The sequence below is a fragment of the Chlorocebus sabaeus genome, chromosome 20, assembly GCF_047675955.1.
Source record: "Chlorocebus sabaeus isolate Y175 chromosome 20, mChlSab1.0.hap1, whole genome shotgun sequence".
NCBI classification, from domain to species: domain Eukaryota; kingdom Metazoa; phylum Chordata; class Mammalia; order Primates; family Cercopithecidae; genus Chlorocebus; species Chlorocebus sabaeus.
This window is the reverse complement of record NC_132923.1, coordinates 61,560,365-61,584,776: the sequence shown is the minus strand read 5'-3', so window position 1 is coordinate 61,584,776 and position 24,412 is coordinate 61,560,365. Positions and strand designations below refer to the sequence as shown.

Sequence of the window (24,412 nt, the reverse complement as noted above, 5' to 3'; positions counted from 1 at the left end):
TTCTCTGATGATTAGTGTGTTGAGCATTTTTTCATATGTTTGTTGGCTATTTGTATATTTTCTGTTGAGAAATGGCTATGTATGTCCTTAGCCCACTTCTGATGGGATTGTTTGTATTTTTCTTCCTGGTTTGTTTGAGTTCCTTGTAAATTATGGACACTTGTCCTTTGTCAGATGCATAGTTTGCAAATACTTTCTCCTGTTCTTTGGGTTGTCTATTTACTCTGCTTATTTATTTTGCTAAGCAGAAGTTTTTTTTAGGTCCCATTTCTTTATTTTTGTTTTTGTTGCTTTGTTTTTGGGTCTTAGTCATGAATTCTTTGCCTAAATCAATGTCCAGAAGAGTTTTTCCAATATTTTCTTCTAGAATTTTTAGGGTTTCAGGTCTTAGATTTAAGTTTTTGCTCCATCTTGAGTTGATTTTTGTATTAAGTGAGAGATGAGGATCCAGTTTCATTCTTCTACATGTGGCTTGCCAGTTTTCCCAGAACCATTTATTGAACAGGATGTCCTTTCCCCAATTTATGTTTTTGTATGCTTTGTCAAAGATCAGTTGGGTGTGAAGTATTTGGCTTTATTTCTGGGTTCTCTATTCTATTCCATTGGTCTATGTGCCTATTTTTATGCCAGTACCATGCTGTTTTGGTGTCTATGACCTTAAAGGATAGTTTGAAGTCAGGTAATGAGATGTCTCCAGATTTATTCTTGCATAGTCTTGCTTTGGCTATGTGAGTTCTTTTTTATTCCACATGAATTTTAGGATTGTTTTTTCTAGTTCTGTGAGGAATCATGAATTGCATTGAATTTGTAGATTGCTTTTGGCAGTATGGTCATTTTCACAATATTAATTCTACCCATCCATGAGCATAGGATGTGTTTCCATTTGTTTGTGTCATCTATGATTTCTTTCAGCAGTGTTTTGTAGTTTTCCTTGTAGAGATCTTTCACATCTTTGGTTAAGTGTGTTCCTAGGAATTTTATTTTATTTTATTTTTTGCAGATGTTGTAAAAGGGATTCAGTTCCTGATTGGATTCTCAGCTTGGTCACTGTTGATTGATAGCAATGCTACTAATTTGTGTACATTGATTTTGTAACCCAAGCCTTTAGTGAATTCATTTATCAGGTCTAGGAGCCTTTTGGATTAGTCTTTAGAGTATTCTAGCTACACGATCGTATCATCAGCAAACAGTGACAGTTTGACTTCCTCTTTTCCAACTTGCCCTTTATTTCTTTTCTTGTCAGATTGCTCTGACTAGAACTTCCAGGGCTATGTTGAATAGAAGGGTTGCATGTGGACATCCTTGTCTTTTTCCAGTTCTCAGGGGGGAATGCTTTCAACTTTTCCCTATTTAGTATGGTGTTGGCTGTGGGTTTGTCACAGATGCCTTTTATTACTTTGATGTAAGTCCCTTCTATTCCCTTTTGTTGAGGGCTTTCATCAGAAAGCAATGCTAGATTTTATCAAATACTTTTTCTGCATCTGTTGAGATGATAATATGATTTTTGTTTTTAATTCTGTTTATGTGATGTATCACATTTATTTACTTGCATATGTTAAACCATCCCTACATCCCTGGTATGAAATTCACTTGATCATGATGTATTATCTTATTGATGACTTGTTGGATTCAGTTACCTAGTACTTTGTTAAGAATGTTTGCATCTATGTTCATTAAGGATATTGGTGTATAGTTTTCATTTTTGTTATGTTCTTTCCTGGTTTTCATATTAGGATGATACTGCCTTCATAGAATGATTTAGGAGTAGCCCCTCTTTTTCTGTCTTTTGGAATAGTTTTAGTAGGATCGGTACCAATTCTTTGAATATCTGGTAAAACTCAGGTGTGAATTCATCTGATTTTAGACTTTTTTTGTTGTCAATTTAAAAAATTACTGAGCATCTATTTTTAAAATCTGTATATCTCTTGGAATAATATGCTCCATAGTTACAAGTGGGCAACATAGACAACATAACTGAAGTGTCCTTAGCTATGTTTTTTTGTTGTTGTTGTTGGAAGTGAGGGTGTGGCTACTTAGGGTTTTTTTTTTTTTTTTAACCATCTAAAGCCAGATTTTATAGAAACTGAATTGGTTTTGAAGAACCAGAAGACCCAGCAACCACTCCAGGTTTCCACAGAGAAATGAACCAGTGAGAGAAGAGGGAAGCTTTTCTAAAAATGTGAGATTTATGGAGGGTTGCTTGTGTATGTGGTTTATTTTCTTAAGTTAGAAAAATAGACAACGTGCTTTCAGAAATGAAAACTTCTGTTATGGTTACTATTAGAAAGAAATTTGATGGAACATTCTTCCTTGTTTGTTTCAGCTACCCAGGGACATTACCTGCAGCAGCCAAGTTGCCTGGAAAAGGATGCCAAGCATTGAAGACTTTCTGGGTGTGCCCCTCACTTCGAAAGGTGGAATGATTTATCAGTAGACACTGTGACAAAAATAATCCTAACAACTGGACTGTCAAGATTTGTAGCAGCTACTCACACCTCAATCCTCTTCTTTATTTTTTTTAATTTCATAGATTTTTTTTATTATACTTTAAGTTCTAGGGTACATGTGCACAATGTGCAAGTTTGTTACATACGTATACATGTGCATGTTGGTGTGCTGCACCCATTAACTCATCATTTACATTAGGTATATCTCCTAATGCTATCCCTCCCCTCTCCCCCCACCCCATGATAGGCCCCAGTATGCGATGTTCCCCTTCCTGTGTTGAAGTGTTCTTACTGTTCAATTCCCACCTATGAGTGAGAATATGCGGTGTTTGGTTTTCTATCCTTGCGATAGTTTGCTCAGAATGATGGTTTCCAGCTGCATCCATGTTGCTACAAGGGACATGAACTCATCCTTTTTTTATGGCTGTATACTATTCCATGGTGTATATGTGCCACATTTTCTTAATCCAGTCTATCATTGATGGACATTTGGGTTGGTTCCAAGTCTTTGCTATTGTAAATAGTGCCACAATAAACATAGGTGGGCATGTATCTTTATAGCAGCATGATTTATAATCCTTTGGTATATACTTAGTAATGGGATGGCTGGGTCAAATGGTATTTCTAGTTCTAGATCTTGAGGAATCGCCACACTGTCTTCCACAATGATTGAACTAGTTTACAGTCCCATCAACCATGTAAAAGTGTTCCTGTTTCTCCACATCCTCTCCAGCACCTGTTGTTTCCTTTTTAATGATTGCTGTTCTAACTGGTCACACCTCAATCTTCTAATAGCCCAATTATAAGGCATTTTAAAATATAGCTTCTGATAAAATCATTGGTCCAATCTATTCATTATAACTATATTTTTATAAGTAGAGTCTTCATGCATTCTAATAATATGCTGCATAACACTGACATCTTGTCTTAAGTCATATAAAATAAAACTTCCCAACTGCTTATTGCTATCTGTTAGACAAACGGGAGGGAAGGCCTCCTTTATGAATTTAAATCTTTTTAAGAAGTCTAGTAGAATTACTGTAAAAGTGATATCTAGGTTCCAGTTTAGACAGTAAAATCACACAAAGCAAAGGTGGCCATACTCACTCATTGGGGGTGCCCTTCTGGCCACAAAAGTGGCCCTGGCTGTCTGTAGGATAGGCTGCTCTTCTGGGGTCCCCATGTACCCAGGCTGCAGGAACAAGAAAGGACAAAAATGCTATCAGCAAAAGCCGGCTAAAGGCAGTTTGCTTTGAGATATTAGAATGCACCACTGCAACACACTAACCTCTCCCCTCAGTCACAGATTATTGATTTTCTTCAAAGAATAATTTCTTAATGAAAAGTAAAATAAAATATGGATGAATCAGTCAGAAAGCACATTTCTCTTATTCTCTCAGGATTCAGCTGGGTTGTAGCCAAAACATGAGGTAATGCACTTAGAAAATGACATTTATTAAAATGTGAATTAGAGGGCACATTATAAAAGCTCACTTGGCTAGAAGTCACTTTTTCTAGGGTTCAAAACTAAATGACTTCATAGCAGACCTAATACATTTACAGTAAATAATATGATGTAATACTTTTGGGTTATACATAAGTGAAAACCATTAAAAAATTCAAAGGAATACAACTATAATGCCCAATTCAAATTTACTAGTTCTTTATGATTTTGTGTGACATTATAAAGGCAAACAATAGCAACTGTGGAGGCAATATGTAATACTTACCCTAAGTTTTGTCTGACAATCTCAGAGCTTAATAGAAGTATCAAGTGACCTCAAACTTCATGAAAACAAAGGACTTGATTTTCTATGAAGACGATGGGCTCAAACACATCACCCTTATTTTTTAAGAATTATAAAATTAATTTGACAGACCATAGGACCACAGAGAGTAACATACATCGGTCAATTAGGAAACACTTTCTAATTTTAGTCGAATATTTCTAACTTCTCCAGTTTGACTGATAACAGTTCCTAAAAATCCAGAAAATGTGCTCAGGTCATCTAATGCTTGCCTCTGAATATGGAAACATACCTCTTTGTCCTTTGTTTTCTTTAACATTTGCCCGGCTATCTCCTTCCCCACATTTATTGGATTTGACATTTCACGTTATAATTCAATCACTCTTATGTATATGGCCTGTGTGACTTGGGAAGATTTTAAAAAATCAATTCTGAATGAGAATTTTAATATGGAAGAAAAATTTTTCTCAATAATTTTTCTCATTAATCTAAGACTTTCTTTTTAGTATCTAAGCACTCACAAAAGTCCCCTTTGTCTAATTCTTTCTCCAATGTCATAGAGGCCAAATTGGTTTCATCTTCTAATACCGTCTTATTAAATCTGACTCATTCGGGTAGCTCTCAGCTGCCATATCTTCCTGTCTCTATTTCCCAGAATAAAGAAAGTGGACTACAAATAAGGCATTTAAATAACAAACTGTTCAATGTATGATGCCTCCAGACCATATATTATTACATTCTGCTTCTATATCTTAGTTTGTCATGTTTTGGCTAAATCTAAGAAAGATATTTATTTTACCTATTTTTTCAGTAATATGTTTTTAAAGCTTTATTCTAAAATGTATTTTTCTCTTTTTCTATACAATTATTAATTCAGAAATGAGCACCCAAAGCATTTGGATTGCTAGATTTTCCCTGAGTGAGTCACTTAATTATTTTGAGTTTTGACTTTCTAATTTGTTACTACAGAATGAGTATAATAATACCCAATCCCACAAGAATGTTGAGAATATAAAAGAAGATAATGAAAGCAGAGTGACTAACATGGTGCTTGGCATAAAATATGGACTCAGTAATATTAGTTCTTGTCTTATTTGGGTTTCCCCAAAAGTGAAATCCAAGACAAGAACTTTGATGCAGGTGGTTTATCTAGGAGGTGATTCCAGGAAGCTTAAGTGGGTATGAGGGAGATGAGACGGAAGGGAGCAAAGCCAATCAAGTGCCTGTTAATGAGTGGAATACTGTTGTGGGCAGCTGGGGTTCCATCCCACTGGGAAGCTTCTGCAGAGCAGTGTGAAAGATGTCTGTCAGTAGAAATTGTAAAACTGCCCACCACAGCTGCAAAAAAACTCAGTTGGGTCAAGGGGAAGCAGGGTCAGGTATCCCCAGCGTCTGCTATTGTTTTCTTTCCCTTTTTCATCATCAATTAATTAACTAAAGGATTTACTAAATGATCACTATGTGGCCCATACTAGAAGTCATACCAATGTGAATTTATGGCAGAGTTCTCAAGAAATACACGAAAAGGGGAGAATAAAGTTTGTAGAAGGTTTAGAGAACAGGTGAGACTTGAGAAAGACTTTAAAAAATGATTAGGATTTGGACATGTGGCTCTAAGTAGGGAAGGATTTATAGATTGAGGAAATAGTATAGCAATAAGAGCTTTCATTTATTAATTGCTCACAATGTGACAGATGCTGTGCTAACTTGATTACACCTATTGTCTCAGCCGAGTCTCACAGCAAGCCTAAAAGGTAGGTGTTACTTTCACCTGAATGGTATAGATAGCTGCAGCTCAGAGTTTAATTTACTACTCAAAATCACACAGCTTTAAGTGAGATAAACAAGGTATGAACTCAGGTGTGTTGCTTGCTTTCTATAGCCTGTGGTTTTCACCCTCAAACTAGAAATGAATAATGCTTTCTGCAAAAGGATAGAGCAGGAATGAGCTTGTTAACAGGGGGAAAACAAGGACATTAGCTAAATAAGGATCAGCAAAATGCTCATAACATAGGAAGAGATGACAGGCAATTTTGGAGCTTTTGCCATTGGGGGAGACAAGCTTCATACTTGTGGCGGGGAAAGGGGGGGCATATCTGATTGGGATGGATCTGAGTGTCTGGGGATAAAGGAGAGGGAGACGAAGATGGAAGGGTCAAGAGAAGAATACTCCTTCTTGACTTTCTAGTTTTGAACTGTGGCAGGTGGTTGTGTTTACCGAGCTGCTGCTACATCTCTCCACACAGCTTCTGGCGCAGAAGTTGTGCTGCAGATGGTCTGTGTTTGAATTGGAACATAAAGACTTTGAGCTAAAAGCTACAAAAAAGGAAAAAAGGAGATGGGCAGCAGCTATCATTTTGTCCCTGTTAATAAATTAAGGAGCTTCTGACATTTTAATCCCTTTCTTGGAATTTTTTTATTCATGGAATATCCAAAACTATGCTGTCCAATATGGTAGCCACTATCCATGTGTGTATTCAGCACTTGAAATGGCTTCTCCAAATTGGAACATACTGTAAATGAAAAATACACATCATATTTTAAAGACATTATAAACAACAACAAAGAAGAATATCTTAATTTTTATATTGGTCACATCTGAAATATTTTGTTATATTTAAGTAAATAAAATGTATTATTAAGTTATTATTAAATTTATTTTCACCTGTTTCCTTTTATGCTCTTAAATGTAGCTATCATAAAATTTAACCATACAAATGTAATTCACTTTATGTTTCTCCTGGACAGATCTGTTCTAGTGGAAAGAGCAGTGTCAAGGACTACTTATATAAGGTCCTTAAGAGGAGCTATAACATCACCAGTTTGTATGACAGTCATTCTCAAGTACATCATACCCAACACATCCCTTTTTATAATAGTTTACAATGCTCCTTGTACAGTCTTGAAGTAATAGTCACAGATAACATATTTCAGCCACACTCATAATTTCCTTTAAAAAGTAATAAAATATCCTATGTAATATAAATGAGAAATAATAAAAAGAAAGTAATTTATAATTAAACAGTATGCACATCAATATGCAAATGCTCAAATATGACCAAACTAGGAGAGATGTGAGAAGTCAAGTGCTCACACGTACAGGTGGAATCACTGTGAATGTAGCAGCTTTAAGTGTGGGAGGAAATACGTATATTGGATAGGAAAATCAAATACAAGTGGTGTTTTTAATTATATTATTTTCCTAAATGAACAAATTTTAGCAAATTCTAACAACAAAAATGTAGAATCTTCTTTCAAATTCCCTTGGTACTTATTAAAATCATGCAAAATAACTTTTGTTACTTTATTTTTATATTTTTATTGATATAGTTGTACATATCTTTGGGGTACATGTGATATTTTGATACATGTATACAATGTTTAAAGATCAAATCAGGGTAATTGGAATATCTATCACCTCAAACATTTTTCTTTGTGTTGGGAACACTACAATTCTTGTCTTCAAGCTATTTTGAAATATACAATAAATTATTGTTAACTACAGTTTCCCCACTGTACTGTCAGATACTAAAATTTATTCCTTTGAATGGTATATTTGTATTCATTAACCAACTTCTCTTCATCCCTCCCTCCCTCATCCCCTTTCCAGCCCCTGCCAACTACCATTCTACTCTGTACCTCCAAGAGATGCACTTTTTTAAGCGTTTGTAATTTTAGAACAGAATTTCTAAATTCAAATATGTGAAAACAGGTTTTCACCTACATCAGTGGGACATGGGAAAGTCAGGCAGAAAGTGAGGTGTAGGCATAAGCCACCTTGAAGGCACATCCTCCACCTTACTGAAGGCTTCAGTTGACTGCAGCTTTGGCTTACATCATGACCACAATGTAAAGAACCTGGAGCCAATACCACCCAACCAAGCCGATCCTATATTCCTGACCATGGAAATTGTGAAATAAGAAATATTTGTTTTTTAAGTTGCCAAGTTTGAGGGTAATTTACAATGCAGCAATAGACAATGGATTATTATATAGTTTTTAAAAATCTTTTTTTTTAGTTCTTCAGAATTTATCTTATAGCTAACTTTTTTACCCTTTGGCTTATATATTGAATTAATGTATAGTATCCCCAAACAGTTTCCTTTACATACAACTTACAAAGTGTATGTTTGTATGTATGTATATATGTATGTATGTATGTATGTATTTTTATTTCAATAGGTTTTTGGGGAACTGGTGGTGTTTTATCACATGGATAAGTCCTTTAGTGGTGATTTCTGAGATTCTGGTGCACCTGAGCAGTATACATTCTATGCAATGTGTAGTATTTTATTTCTCAACCCCTTCCACTTTTTCCCTAGAGTCTTCGAAGTACATTGTATCATTTGTATGCCTTTGCATCTTCATAGCTTAGCTTCCATCTCTAAGTGAGAACATATAACGTTTGGTTTTGCATTCCTGAGTTACTTCACTTTGAATGATGGTCTCCAATTTCATACAGGTTGCTGCAAATATCATTATTTCATTTCTTGTTATGGTTGAGTAGTATTCCATGGTGTGTGTGTGTGTGTGTGTGTGTGTGTGTATATACACCTTTTCTTTATTCACACATTGATTGACGGGCATTTGGGCTAGTTCCATATGGTATGGTCTGGCCTTGTGTCCCCACTAAAATCTCATCTTGAATTGTAATCCGAATTATAATCCTCATGTGTTGGAGGAGGGATCTCGTGGGAGGTGATTAGATCATGAGGGTGGTTCCACCATGCTGTTCTCATGATAGTTTGTGAGTTCTCATGAGATCTGATGGCTTTATATGGGACTTTTCCCCCCTTCACTATGCATGTCTCCTTCCTGCCTCCATATGAAGAAAGATTTGTTTGCTTCTCCTTCTGCCATGATTGTAAATTTCCTGAGACCTCCCCAGTCATGCTGAACTGTGAATCAATTAAACCTCTTTCCTTAATAAATTACACAGTCTCGGGTGTGTCTTTATTAGCAGCATGAGAACAGAATAATACAATAAATTGGTACCAGGAGTGTAGTGCTGCTTATAAAGATACCCAAAAATGTGGAAGTTACCTTGGAACTGTATAATAGGCAGAGGTTGGAACAGTTTGGAGGGCTCAGAAGAAGATAGGAAAATGTGAGACAGTTTGGAACTTCCTAAAGACTTGGAAGCCTCAGAAGACAGGTAGATGTGGGAAAGTTTGGAACAACTTAGAGACTTGTTGAATAGCTTTGACCAAAATGCTAATAGTGATATGACTAATTAAGTCCAGGCTGAGATGATCTCAGATGGAGATGAGGAACTTCTTGGGAACTGGAGCAAAAGTGACTCTTGCTATGCTTTAGCAAGGAGAATGGCAGCATTTTGCCCCTGCCCTGGAGATCTGTGGAACTTTGAATTTGAGAGAGATGATTTAGGGTATCTGGTGAAAGAAATTTCTAAGCAGCAAAACATTCAAGAGGATGTGCAGCATAAATTTGCAGCCCGGCAATATGATAGAAAAGAAAAACCCATTTTCTGGGGAGAAATTCAAGCCTGCTGCAGAAATTTGCCTAAGCATCAAGCAGCCAGATGTTAACTACCAAGATAAAGGGGAAAATGTCTCCAGGGCATGTCAAAAACCTGCAAGGCAGCCCCTCTGATCACAGGCTCAGAACCTAACAGGGGAAATGGTTTCCTGGGCTGGAGCCAGGGCCCCCCTGCTGTGTTCAGCCTAGGGAATTGGCGCCCCATATCCCAACCACTCCAACTGTGGCTGAAAGGGGCCAGGGTATAGCTCAGGCCATTGCTTCATAAGGTGAAAGTCCTGAGCCTTGGCAGCTTCCATATGGTATTGGTCCTTTAGGTGCACAGAAGACAAGAATTGAGGTTTGGGAACCTTCACCTAGATTTCAGAGGATGTATGGAAATGCCTAGATGTCCAGGCAGACGTTTGCTTCAGAGGTGGAACCCTCATGAAGAACCTCTGCTAGGGCAGTGCAGAAGGGAAATATAAAGTCAGAACATCCAGTGGAGCATTGCCTTGTGGAGCTGTTAGAAGAGGCCCACCATCCTCTAGATCCCAGAATGGGAGGTCCACCAACAGCTTGCATGATGCACCTGGAAAAGCCGCAGACACTCAATGACAGTCAGTGAAAACAGCTGAGAAGGGGGCTGTACCCTGACAAGTCACAGGGGTGGAGCTGCCCAAGACCATGGGAGCCCATCTCTTGCACCAGCATGACCTGGACGTGAGATATAGAATCAAAGAAAATCATTTCAAAACTTTAAGGTTTAATGGCTGCCCTATTGGATTACAGACTTGCATGGGGCCTATAGCCCCTTTGTTTTGACCACTTTCTTCCATTTGGAATGGGTGTATTTACCCAATGCATGTATCCCTATTATATCTAGGAAGTAATTAACTTGCTTTTGATTTTACAGGTTCACAGGCAAAAGGAACTTGCCTTGTCTCAGATGAGATTTGGGACTTGGACTTTTGGGTTAATGGTGAAATGAGTTAAGACTTTAAGGAACTGTTGGGAAGGCATAATTGTGTTTTGAAACGTGAGAAGCATGTGAGATTTGGAAGGGGCTAGGGGTGGAATAATATGGTCTGGTTCTGTGTTCCCACCACGATTTCATCTTGAATTATAATCTGAGTGTAATCCCCACGTGTTGGGAGAGGAACTTCATGGAAGGTCACTAGATCATGGCTGCAGTTTCCCCGTGCTGTTCTTGTGATAGTGAACAGCAAATGAACCATACAGATTACAAGATCTAATGGTTTTATAAGGGGCTTCCCTGCCTTTACTCTGCACGTTTTCCTGCTGCCATGTGAAGAAGGGTGTGTTTGCTTCCCCTTCCACCATGATTGCAAGTTTCCTGAGGTCTCCCCAGCTATGCTGAACTGTGAGTCAATTAAACCTCTTTCCTTTATAAATTACCCAGTCTCGGGTATGTTTTTATTAGCAGTGTGAGAATGGGCTAATACACTATATTTTTGCATTTGTGAATCAGGTGACTGTAAACATGCACGTGCCAGTATCTTTTTCATATAATGACTTCTTTTTCTCTGGGTAGATACCCAGTAGAGGGATTGCTGGATCAAATGGTAAATCTAAGTAATCTCCACACTGTTTTCCATAGTGGCTGTACTAGTTTACATTCCCACCAGCAGTGTAAAATGTTCCCTTTTCATCACATCCACACCAGCATCTATTATTTTTTATTATGGTCACTCTTGCAGGAGTAAGGTGGTATTGTGTTGTGGTTTTGATTTGCATTTCCCTGGTAATTAGTGATCCTGAGCATTATTTCATGTGTTTGTTGGCCATTTGTATATCTTCTTTTGAGAATTGTCTATTCATGTCCTTTGCCCACTTTTTGATCGGATTGTTTGATGTTTTTCTTTCTGATTTGTTTGAGTTTTTTGTGAATTCTGGATATTAGTCCTTTGTCAGACACATAGTTTGTGAAGAGTTTCTCCAACTCTGTGTGTTGTCTGTTTACTCTGCTGATTATTTCTTTTTCTGTGCAGAAGCTTTTTAGTTTAATTAAGTCCCATCAATTTATCTTTGTTTTTTTGTCACATTTGCTTGTGGGTTCTTGGTCATGAACTTTTTATCTAAGCCAATGTCCAGAAGAGTTTTTCTGATGTTATCTTCTAGAATTTTTATGGTTTCAGGTCTTAGATTTAAATCATTGATTCATCTTCAGTTGATTTTTATATAAGGTGAGAGATGAGGATCCAGTTTTATTCTTCTACATGTGCCTTACCAGTTATCCCAGCATCATTTGTTGAACAGGATGTCCTTTCTCCACTTTTCGTTTTTGTTTGCTTTGTCGAAGATCAGTTGGCTGTAAGTATTTGGCTTTATTTCTGGGTTTTCTGTTCTGCTTCATTGGGCAGAATATGTGCCTATTTTTATACCAGTACAATGCTGTTTTGGTGACTATGGCCTTATAATACAGTTTGAAGATGGGTGATGTGATCCCTCCAGATTTGTTCTTTTTCATTACTCTTGCTTTGGTTATGCAGGCTCCTTTTTGATTCCATATCAATTTTAGGATTGTTTTTTACTACTTCCGTGAATAATAATGGTACTTTGATATGAAATGGCATTGAATCTGTACATTGTTTTCAGCAGTATGGTCATTTTCACAATACTGATTCTACCCATCCATGAGCATGGTATGTGTTTCCATTTGTGTCTGTCATCTATGATTTCTTTCAGCAGTGTTTTGTAGTTTTCTGTGTAGTGATGTGTTACCTCCTTGATTTGGTATATTCCTAAGTATTTTGTTTTTGTTTTGCAGTTATTATAAAAGGGATTGAGTTCTTGACTTGATTCTCAGCTTGGTCACTTTGTATATAGCAGTTACTAATTTATGTACATTGATTTTGTATCCTGAAACTTTATTTATTTATATTGAATATATTTATCAGTTCTGGCAGCTTTTTGGATGAGTCTTCAGGGTTTTCTAGGTAGAAAATCATATCATTGGTGAACAATGACAGTTTGACTTCCTTTTTACTGATCTGAATGCCCTTTATTTATTAATGTTGTCTGGTTACTCTGGCTAGGACTTCTAGTGCTACATTGAATAGAAGTGTTGAAAGCAAGCATCCTTTTCTTGTTTAAGTTCTCAGGGGGAATGCTTTAAACTTCTCCCTGTTTAGTATAATGTTGACCGTGGGTTTTTCATAAATGGCTTTTATTACCTTAAAGTGTGTCCCTTCTATGCCAGTTTTGCCGAGGGCCTTAATAATAAAGGGACACTGAATTTTATCAAATACGTTTCCTATGTCTATTGAGATGATCATACAATTTTTGTTTTTAATTCTGTTTATGTGATGTATCACATTTATTGACTTGCATATGTTAAATCATCCCTGAATCTCTGTTATGAAATCCACATGGTCATGATGTATTATCTTTTTGGCATGCTGTTGGATTCAGTTAGCCAGTGTTTTGTTGAGGAGTTTTGCATCTACATTCATCAGGAGTATTGGTCTATAGTTTTTTTGTGTGTGTGTGTTACGTTCTTTCCTGGTTTTGGCATTAGGGTGATACTGGTTTCATAAAATGATTTAGAAGGTTCCCTCTTTATCTGTTGGAATAGTGTCTATAGGATAGGTACAGCTTTTTCTTTGAATGTCTGATAGATTCATCTGTGAATCTGTCTGGTCCTGGACATTTTTTTTTTGTTGACAATTTTAAAATTATCATTTCAATTTTGTTGGTTTGTTCAGAGTTTCTATTTCTTCCTGACTTAATCTAGGAGGGTTGTATATTTCCAGGAATTTATTCATCTCCTCTAGGTTTTTTAGTTTGTGTACATACAGGTGTTCATAGTAGCCTTAAATAATCTTTTGTATTTCTGTTGTATTGGTTGTAATTCTCCCATTTTATTTCTAATTGGATCTTCTCTCTTCTTGATTAATCTCACTAATGGTTGATTAATTTTATTTATCTTTTCAAAGAACCAGCTTTTTGTTTCATTTATCTTTTTTGTGTGTTTCAATTTTATTTAGTTGTTCCCTGATGTTATTTCTTTTCTTCTGCTGGGTTTGGGTTTGGTTTGTTCTTATTTCTCTAGTTCATTGAGGTGTGACTTTAGATTGTATATTTGTGCTCTTTCAGACTTTTTGATGTCAGCATTTAATGCTACAAAGAGTCCTCTTAGCAACATTTTTGCTGTATCCCAGAAGTTTTGATAGATTGTGTTACTGTTTTCATACAGTTCAAATAAATTTTTAAATTTCCATCTTGATTTTATTGTTAATGGAATGGTAATTCAGGAGCAGGTTATTTAATTTCCATGTATGTGCATGGTTTTGAGAGTTCCTTTAAAAATTGATTTCTGATTTTATTCTACTGTAGTTTGAGAGAGTACTTGATATAATTTTGATTTTCTTAAATGTATTGAAACTTGTTTTGTGGCCTATCATATGGTCTATCTTGGAAAATGTTCCATGTGCTGCTGAGTAGAATGTATATTCTGCTGTTGTTGGGTAGAATTTTCTGTAAATAGCTGTTAAGTCCATTTGTTCTAGGCTATAGTTTAAGTCCATTGTTACTTTTTGACATTTTGTCTTGATGACCTGTCTAATGCTGTCAGTGGAGTATTGAAATCTCCCACTATTATGGTGTTGACATGTGACTAATTTCTCAGGTCTAGTAGTAATAGTTTTATAAAATTGGGAGCTCTAGAGTTAGGTGCATATATATTTAGAATTGTGATGTTTCCTGTTGAACAAGTTCTTTCATCATTATATAATGTCCCTCTTTGTCTTTTTAAACCGCTGTCACTTTAAAGTCAGTTTTGTTTGATATAAGAATAGCTACTCCTGCTTGATTTTGGTGTTCATTTTCATGGAATATCTCTTTCCACCCCTTTACTTTAAGTTTATGTGAGTCCTTATGTGTTAGGTGAGTCGCTTGAAGACAGAAGATACTTAGTTGGTGAATTCTTGTCCATTCTGCCAATCTGAATCTTTTAAGTGGAACATTTACGTCATTTACATTCAATGTTAGTATTGAAAGGTGAGGTACTGTTCTATTCATCATGCTAGTTGTTGACTAAACACCTTGACTTTTTTTCATTGTGTTATTGTTTTAGAGGTCCATTGAGATTTATGCTTTAAGGAGATGCTATTTTGAGGATTTGATTCAAGATTTAGAGTTCCTTTTAGCAGTTCTTGTCATGATGGCTTGGTAGTGACAAATTCTCTCAGCACTTATTTGTCTGAAAAAACTTGTATCTTTTTTTTCATTTATGAAGTGTATTTTTGCTGGTTTTGTTTAAGGAGGCTGAAGATAGGACTTGGTTGTAGATTTATTTACTGCCTTTATTTTGTGTTGGCCTCCAGCCAGGAGGTGGTGCTTTCAAGATAGCATCAGCTCCAGTAGTTTAGGAGGGATACAAGCTTGCCCCAGGGTTGTGCGGATAAGTATTCAGGTTTTTCAGGAGCTAGGTGGGGCCATGAAGCTTCCAACAGATTATGTCCTTTGTCTTCAAACATTTTTGGCTGTCTCACAGAGCCCTAAAAAACTTTTATACTTGAAGTAAATAATTTCGCCATCTTTCTTTTTTCAAATTAAATATTCATAATAATTAGGAAACACATATTTTCTATTTAATTTATTATGTGTTAAGCTTATAGCTACACTTTCTAGGATTTTAGTATTTTTCAGTCCTTGCTGTATGATTTAACACATGGAACCTTAAACATGATTTAAAATATTCCTTAAGACCTAAACTATTACACAGTATCTGACATCTGTTTACCTTAGTTCTTAAAGTAAACATGAAAAGCTTTATTTTAAAATTCCAGTCTACAATACGATCAAACTCCCTTTCATTCATTCATTCATTCATACTGAATTGTCAATGGTCACATTTCTCTTTATTTGGTCATTCATGAATGAATGATATAGGCACACATAAACTGTGAAAATATAGAAATGAATACATCTCATATTTAGTATAATACTATTTCTTAGCACATTCTTCCTAAGGAAACTATGATAGGTATGATACTGATTGGCAGTGCAGAGGGAAGACAGGTTCTAAAGATTGTTAGTGTATTCTCTTAAGCTCAACCAAGTCACGGCCTTAATTTCAGCTGTTCTTCAAGTTATTGTCTGTGTACTAGAACTAATCAAAACAGTCTCTGTCACTTTGGATACAGCAATAGATCAAACAAATGCTTTCTACTTTTTCCAATAAGTAGATAACCTTAGGGGTATTTGCTTTTATCTGGCAAGGATAGTATCACATCTTCACTTTCTTCCCTAAATGGTATATGACTTTCTAGCTCTTTGCCACAATTTAGTCTACAGGGTTTTGAAAATATCCTTACTCCACAGGTTGCCACACAGATTCATTATATTCATAGCATCATGCTGATAAGATCTGGGGAATAGTGAATAGCATATAATCTTGATGCCTTATACAGACACTTGTGTGCTAATGGATAGGAGAAAAATTTTATGACAATACAGGAGTCTTCCACCTCAGTAAAGTTCCTGAGGGTTCCAGTAATTATATCTTCTCCATAGTGAAAGATAAGTTACTGCATCTTACATTTTCTGCTATTAAAAGGGGTGCAATACTTATTAGTTGCCAGATTTGAGTAGAGCTCAGAGAAATAACATACTTTTCAGATAATCCAGGCTACTGTACAAACAGGTGTGCCACTGTGTCTAAAATACCTGTCAAAAGCAAGACACTTTATGGGACCTGTGGCAAATGCCTATTAGAGAGTCACAGTAGAGGTCTCCAGGGTGTTGAAGAAAATATGTGTTTTTTTCAGAAAATAACTATTCTTCTTTTGAGAAATAGCCCCTTGTCCCTGAATGAACACCCAATGACATGAGCTTCCCATCATGATGTTTAAAGGATACTATTTGGTCCATCAAGTCTAGAGGTGGTTGTGCCCAGCAGCACTCCATTCCCAATGGAAATGACATATTCCTACAATGTGTCAGAAGGTCATAAAGGCTCAACAAAGTTACATAAGAAGAATTCTTACAATAATAATATATTAACTTCCGATGCCAATAGGTATGTGTTAAAGAAACACATACATGAAAACGTCTCTTTGATCATGGAAATTTAATCATGGAAAGGTACCTTTGATCAGCAGACTGAGAAGGAAAAAATTAAACCAGATTTATAGATGGCTGTGGAGGATCTGTTGGCATTGATTAGGGTAAATTATTCTGGTTGTCTACTTTGGCCAGAAGAGTAGAAGATCTGAATCATTTAATCTATTTATAGATAGAGGCCAATGATTTGGCTACGATGTCATGGACTAGGAAAGAAAAATATTAGATAATGTCCAGGAAGTTTGAGAAATAACTACAAGGACTGACCTCTAAATGGACCCAGAATATGAAGATACTTATGTCTCATGTGGCTGCTTAGTGAAGCCCCTTCTGTAGAGGTAGTTTTCAATAATCAAGATGGAAACCACTCATTCAATGATTTTGTAATAAAGTAACCATGATAACAGAGATGAAGATTATGTGTGGGTTTTGATAACATGGACTTGTACTCACAAAGGATGACCTGGCTTCTAACAATGTGTATGCAACAAATTTATCAGCATAGATGACCAACACTGAGCCCCATTCAACCAGAAGTAGCTGGCATAATGGAATGGTAGAATAATCCCCTGACGGGCCAGTTATATCCCCCTGTAGGAAACAATGCCTTTCGAGGCTGGGGAGCTGTTTTCTAGAGTATGGCAGGGTCCTAGCAGGAAACAGGTATTAAACTCATATAGAATAGTTGAGTAGAGTTTAATAAAGGAGATATTCATAAAAGCATGAACAGCATGAAGGAAAACAAGCAGGAACTGATGTAGAACCCAGAGGTTGGCACCAGTAGGGAGCCATTTCCACCCCTAGGTCTGAAGAGGCACAGGTGGGGTAACCCAAATCCAGGAGGCCAATCTGAATGGAGAGAGCTCATTGACAGCACCGACGGGAGCAGGAGCCTTAGAGAGGTGTAGCCAACGTGTTGTGACCCATCAGCAAGAGACTCAAAGGCAGAAATCTACAGACTCATGCTCCTACCTTCCCATCTCACCAAATTGGAAGCCAGAGGACAAGAGAGCCACTTCGTGTAACCCATAAATGCCAGATTCCCAAGGGACAGAGCAGGATGAGGAGAATAAGGACTAGATTTGAAGGGGAAAATGAAAAATGCCCAGCCCATATTCTGAACAAGTGACCAGCCCATTAAAGAGTGGGACTTCAGATATATACAGCAAGACATTTAGCACTTCATTTAAAAAATATGTAAGGTTGAGGCCGGTCGCAGTGGCTCAAGCCTGTAATCCCAGCACTTTAGGAGGCCGAGGTGGGTGGATCATGAGGTCAGCAGATGGAGACCATCCTGGCTAACACGGTGAAACCCTGTCTCTACTAAAAATACAAAAAAATTAGCCAGGCGTCGTGGTGGGCGCCTGTAGTCCCAGCTACTAGGGAGACTGAGGCAGGAGAATGGCGTGAACCCGGGAGGTGGAGCTTGCAGTGAGCGGAGATCGCGTCACTGCACTCCAGCCTGGGGGACAGAGTGAGACTCTGTCTCAAAAACAACAACAACAACAACAACAAAAACTACATATGTGTGTGTGTATATGTGTGTATATATGTGTGTGTGTATGTGTGTGTATATATATATGGTTTTCAGACTTTATATATATATACACACATGGTTTTCAGACTTTCTTTATATATATATATGGTTTTCAGACTATCTTTAATCAGAATTTACTGCTACATGAAACAGCAGTAGCAAAGAGGAAGAAGATACACCTAAATTTCAAGATCTATGTATTGGAAGGAGTGAGAATAGGATGTAAAAGAGGGGACAAAGCAAAGCATATCCTTAAAACAGATTTGTAAAAAATAGGCACAGAATTTAAGAAAACAGAAAAACAACCAAATTACCAAGAAATGAAAGTCAGTTTTTTATAACAAGTGTGTTTTTTTTTTTTTTGCATTTGACTTTTTGCTGATTACTTTAATACAACTTAATTTTCTGATTATTCTAAGTCGATGTTAGACCACCACTATTCAAGATTTTATTTAAGATTTTCATTCACATTAGCAGATAGGTTTTTTATTTTCATTTTTAAGGTAAGGAAGTAGTTGAAATAATGAGGACAGGAGTTTATGGGTTTTTTTTCCTTCATTCATTGTACAAATAATTTCTTCATTCATTCTACAAATATTTTTTGAGTGCTTCCTCTGTGTCAGCACCAAGCTAGACCCTGGGAATATAATGGTTCTTGCTCTCCCAAAGCCTACAGTCTGTTGGGAGAAATAGATTTTAATGAATTAACTGCACAAATAAATGTAAAATTCCAATTCTGACACGTGCTACAAAGGAGCAATATGTGGCATGAAAAGCATGATTCACAGAGGCAGATGATCACATGAGGGAAGTCAGGGATGATATTTCTGAAGTGATTCAGGAGATGAGACCTCAAAAATGAATAGAGGCCCAAGAGTCTTCCAGCACATGAACAACATGGACACAGGGCCTGTGAGGGGTGGGAGTGTGATGGGTACTGAGGACAGACAGGAGACCAGTGTGGTGCTTACACAGAAAGCAGGGTAAAGCATAATTTCAGATACGGATGGAGAGTTAGCATCTTAGGATTTTCTATGATGAACTACAGGGAGATTTTTTTAGTTGTTAGTGTCAGCTGTGAATTCCATGGTAAAGGTTCTGTTCAGGTAGGTCCTTGTCTTCCTATTCAAATTTTCTTGGAAGAGGTCGAGGCCACCCCCTATTCAGGGTTTCTGGTCTTGGTCTTTACTTGCTTAACTGTGGTTCTATAATTAGCCACATCTTCTTGCTTTATATGAAGCAGCTCTCATGGTTCCTAAAAATCGATGCAATGTATTATATCTGAAAATGTTACGTGTAAGACTCATCAACATCTACTAGTAAATAACACTTTTTTGAGAGGCCCATGAAATCCTTTGAGGTTTTTCTTGTTAAAGAATTAAACATTGCCTAAAATAATTTTATTTACTCCATAGTACAAGAATTAACTAAAGGAAAGGAAACCAACTATTTAGGTGTGGATTATGATAAAGAATACACTCCCCTTTTTAGTTTGTACATAATAGAGGCTAATTTTTTTTAAATACTGAAAATTAACAATGGCACTGCAGCAAAGTGACCCTATCAGTCTCAGAGGGGCAAGACTGAAGATAATAGATTGTTGATGATCTTTGATTGCAGAAGAATACCTGCCTTTCATTTATGCCCCAAACTGTTCGTGGATACTCGCTGTGTTAAGCCCAACTCAGTGTGGAATTAGAGGAGGTGGGAGGGGAAGGAGGAAGAGAAAAGCATTAGCTGAGGATCATGGGGTTCTGGTCTACCCTTCTCTCAGTAACCTTCATTATTTATTCATCATTTATTATCTTTATTAAATAAAATACAGTATAGTGTAGTGTTCAAGAGCACAGGCTCTAGAATTAAATTACTTGGGTTATGTTGGTGAATAAAACCAATACAAATCTGGTTCAGTCATCTTTTTTCATTATCTCACTGTTTTAGAAAAATTTTAAAACACCACTTTAAGTGAAGATGACTCATGTTTGTGCATGTGCACATGTGTGTCTTGTGTGTATAAAACAGAAAGAGAAGAGAGAAGAGAAATTATTTTTAAAAGAATTCTATTAGGGAAATTCATAGCAGATAACCAAAGATTGGTAAGAGATGGTGAAAAATTTATTCAGGCAAATTATCTTTTCACTCATATCGAGGAAATGCATGTTTCTGAAGTACCAGGAGCGAGCATTATGATCTAACATTATCTCTCATTTTCAAACATTTGCAAAGCATGTTCTTGTTGTGCTCTAGGGTTGAGTCAGGAGTTGCAGCCATTTAAAAGCCCTCTGTCAAGGAGAAAATGTGATTAGACCAACTGCTTGCACTGACACTTAAAAATTAACTGCAAATCTGTTTGGGGCAGGGAAGGCATTCCCTAAACACTTGCTGGTTGGGAATGTTGGCTTTCAAATCATTACTTTGTATCCCTTAAAGGTACATTTTAACTGTTTTAATATGTGAGGAACAGGCCTGCCAAATTGTGCTTATGGCTTTTTAACACAAGCAATTTACAAATGCAATGAAGCAGATAATAGGACACATGATACCGAACTTGAAAATCTGTGTTGATGACACCGCTGCTATAGAAACATTTTTGGAAGCAGCCCTGTATACTGTTGCTTAGATAAGAAAAATGCTGTTTATCATTTCACAGGTGGCCTCTTCTACCCAATGGTGAGTTTAGGGTCATGTCCTTGAGCACAAATCAGTCCCTCTCATGATAACAATATTCCACTTAAAATCATCTACCATGTATGCACTCAACAAAATAAAACAAACAGTAAAAAACTCACTCAATACTAAAATATCTGCTCAAGTAACAGTGAAAACTAAGTGCTTTATTTTCAATATGAAGACTTTCAAAATAAAAAGAAGTATAGGTTTGTAATTTACTTTGTAAATATTTATATATTTGTAAAGAATGCAAAAGGACATTTAATACTGATTCTGGTTATAAATACAATGAACATTTAAGAAAAGTTCCCTGGAACAATATAAAAAGCAATAGAACCAGGATTTCTAAAAATTCTTACTTTTTAATTGTGAGATATGATTTTACTTGGCTAAAACAATGTTTCCAAGCTGTGATCTGATAGGTTTACTTTAGTTCCAAAGTAGAGTAACAGCACACTGTAATTTCCAGTTATACTCATTTCCAACTGCCAGTTTCCTCTTGCAATGAATATTGTGGTCACATCACCAAGCTCCCAAATTAGAACAACAGGATGCCTAGTGAGGTACAGATGGTTATTATAAAAAAGACAAAAGATAAGTGTTGAGAAGGCATGGAGAAAAAGGGAATTCTTGTACACTGTTAGTAGGAATGTAAATTAGTATAGCTATTATGAATGATAGCATGGAGGTCACTCAAAAAATTAAAAATAGAATTATCATATGATCCAGCAGTCCCACATCTGTATATTTACCCAAAAGATTTGAACTCAGTATGTTGAAGAGATATCTGTACTCCCATGTCCATTGCAGCATTATTCACAATAGCCAAGATTTGGAATCAATTTAAGTATCGATCAATAGTTGAATGGATAAAGAAATTATAGTGTATGTGTGCTTGTGTGTGTGTGTGTGTGTGTGTATACATACACACACATATACACACAAAATGGAATATTTTTAAGCCTTAAAAAAGAAGAAAATCCTGCCAAGTTGTGACAACATGAATGAACCTAGAGGACATTATGCTAAGTGAAATAAACCAGACATAGAAGAAAAATATTGCATGATCTCCTTTATATGTGAAATCTAAAATACTCCAACTCATAGAAGCAGAGAGCAGAACGGTAGTTGCCAGGATCTGGGGGTGTGGGAGAAATTAGGAGATAATGGATAAAGAGTATGAACTTTCAGTTATAAGATGAATAAGTTCTAGAGATCTGATTTACAGTATTGACTATAGTTAATAATGTATTTTATTCTTGAAATTTGCTAAGAGAATATATCTTAACTGTTCTTTCCACTCACTCACTTACAATCAAAAGTAACTATGTCAGGTGACATATATGTTAGCCTGACTGTGGAGATCTTTACACAAGATATATATATACTAAAATACCAGGTTGTACATCTTAAATATATACTTTTTAAAATGTGTCAACCATAGCTCGTAAAGCTAAAAAATTAAATTAAATTTAAAATATATATTTATGTGTTTATTAGTAAGAGAAACTGTTCACTGCTTCTTTGTATGGGCAGAATGAAAAAGTCATCTTGGAATTATCTTTGTTCTTCAAAAGGTCACTTGAGTGACTTCTCTTAGTTATGAAAATATGCTTTCTTCCTTCCTCATGTTTATTGGGATAGAGGAAGACTAATTCGCTTTAAGAGAAGGAAGAGATAAGACGTCAAACTTTTATCCCTGAGACTTTAATTTAGAAGAGATCAGATTGACCCTGAACTAGGCTTGCTGGACAAAAAGGATAAAAATACCCTCAAAGGGAACTTACCATGGAGGAAGAGACTGGGCTGGGGTCCTAGGCTTAAAAGCGGCACCTAAGAGTAAGGGCTGGTTCTGATCAAGCAAGAAGTCAGTTTGAATGCACCTATTCTGACCCTTGTCATGCTTTGGGAACCAATGTTTGAATATTGCTGAAATATTTAAAAAGCAGTAGTCTTGGATTGGGAAGCCACTACAGTAGTGGGAAGATTAAGATGAGCAATGGATTATGAAATGATACTAAATGGTACAACCAAAATGTCAGATCTCCAGAACACTACAAAGTCTCTCCACCTAGAGATTGGAAATCAGGTTGCTACCTCCTTGGTGTTTTGGGAAAGTTTAGGTCAGGAAAGAGTGTGATACGCTAGATTTCCTTAAGTAATAAATGAAAAAATAGATATGACTGTATTATTGCCCCAAAACAATGAACATATAATCTAATATCAGAAATGACGAGGTCAATTTTGACTACTTTATTATTAACTATTTTGTTTATTCTCTACCTTTTTCTATGAAGGATTAAGGCTGAATGTGAGAATTTAGCCTTATGTAATTATGTAAATTTCTTTCTTTCTCTACTTGGTATTTTCAGATCCACTGTCTCCACTCAAGCCATGATGCAATTCCTTTAATCCTTTCTACTGATCTATAAATTACCTGTATGTCAAGGCTCTTTACTGCTCTGCTTTGGCTTGGTTCATTTCTCTATTAAAGAAGCAATCACAAGCCTGACTGTATTCAAGGGGAAAGGATTGCAGATCCTTCTTCTCAATGGGAAAAATGACAAATAATTTGCAGCTATGTATTAAGGATACCGTAGTCCACCCTCTACCCAGTATTTTTTTCTTTTTTTAAAAAATGTGTTCCCTTCTAATGTAAACACACTTATCTTCTCTCAAAATCCCCAGAAACTTCATCCAATTACCTCATCAGGCTCGGGCTTAAGGTCTAGATCTCATCACCTAAGTCAGGTCCAAGTGTGGACAAGGCTCAGCAGAGTTAGCTACTCTCCTAAGGATGATTTCTTTATCTAGATCATTGAATTCATTAGGTACATTTCCTACATCTCTCATTACCACAGCAACAGTGATGCCAGACTTTTCACCACTATATAGCGAGGTGCCCTTCCCCGCTGCTTCCAATCACGTCTTTCTCATTTTCTTTCAAACTCACCGGCAGCCTGCACAAAATCCACTGGATTTCTGAACACCACCTGGTCTCAAAACCAAGCCTGTATTGTAGGTTTTGTTAAACCAGCATCCCACTTCCAGGTACCAAATTTTGTTCTGCCTGTCTATTGTTGCACCCCAAACTTGCTGTCTTAATATAACAAATTTTTATTTTGCTCATGATTTGGTGTGTCAGGAATTTTGGGAAGGGCTTAATTCTCCCTTGGGATCTCTCATACAGTCAGGTGTTGACTGGGGCTTCAGAAAACCCAACTGGGCTGATAGTGGACACTAATTATCCCTGGGAGCCCAGCTGAGCCTGTTGGCCTGGACTCCTCCACATAGCTGCTACACAGAGCTTGAGTTTCTTACAGCATGGTGACAGAGTTCTGGTCTTGTTTGCATTAACTTTCTTGTTAACTTCTTACTTTCTCAGCTACTAGAGATAATTACCCCTGGGAAAGGTTAAAAAAAGCAAAACCAAAACAAACTTT

At 36.6% G+C, this 24,412-nt stretch overlaps 1 protein-coding gene across 12 annotated transcripts in view; it reads right to left on the bottom strand.

Moving 5' to 3' along the window:
* The window catches only part of SLC44A5 (solute carrier family 44 member 5), a 550,857-nt gene that overhangs the window by 69,600 nt on the left and 456,845 nt on the right, over positions 1 to 24,412 (bottom strand). For 11 of the 12 annotated variants that reach the window (XM_038001850.2, XM_073007201.1, XM_038001855.2 and 8 more), the window contains one exon: positions 3,555 to 3,639. The exons of the other annotated variant lie outside the window; for it this stretch is intronic. In XM_038001850.2, coding sequence (XP_037857778.2) covers positions 3,555 to 3,639 — 85 coding nt within the window. The remainder of the gene's footprint in view (positions 1 to 3,554; positions 3,640 to 24,412) is intronic. 12 annotated transcript variants of the gene reach the window in all.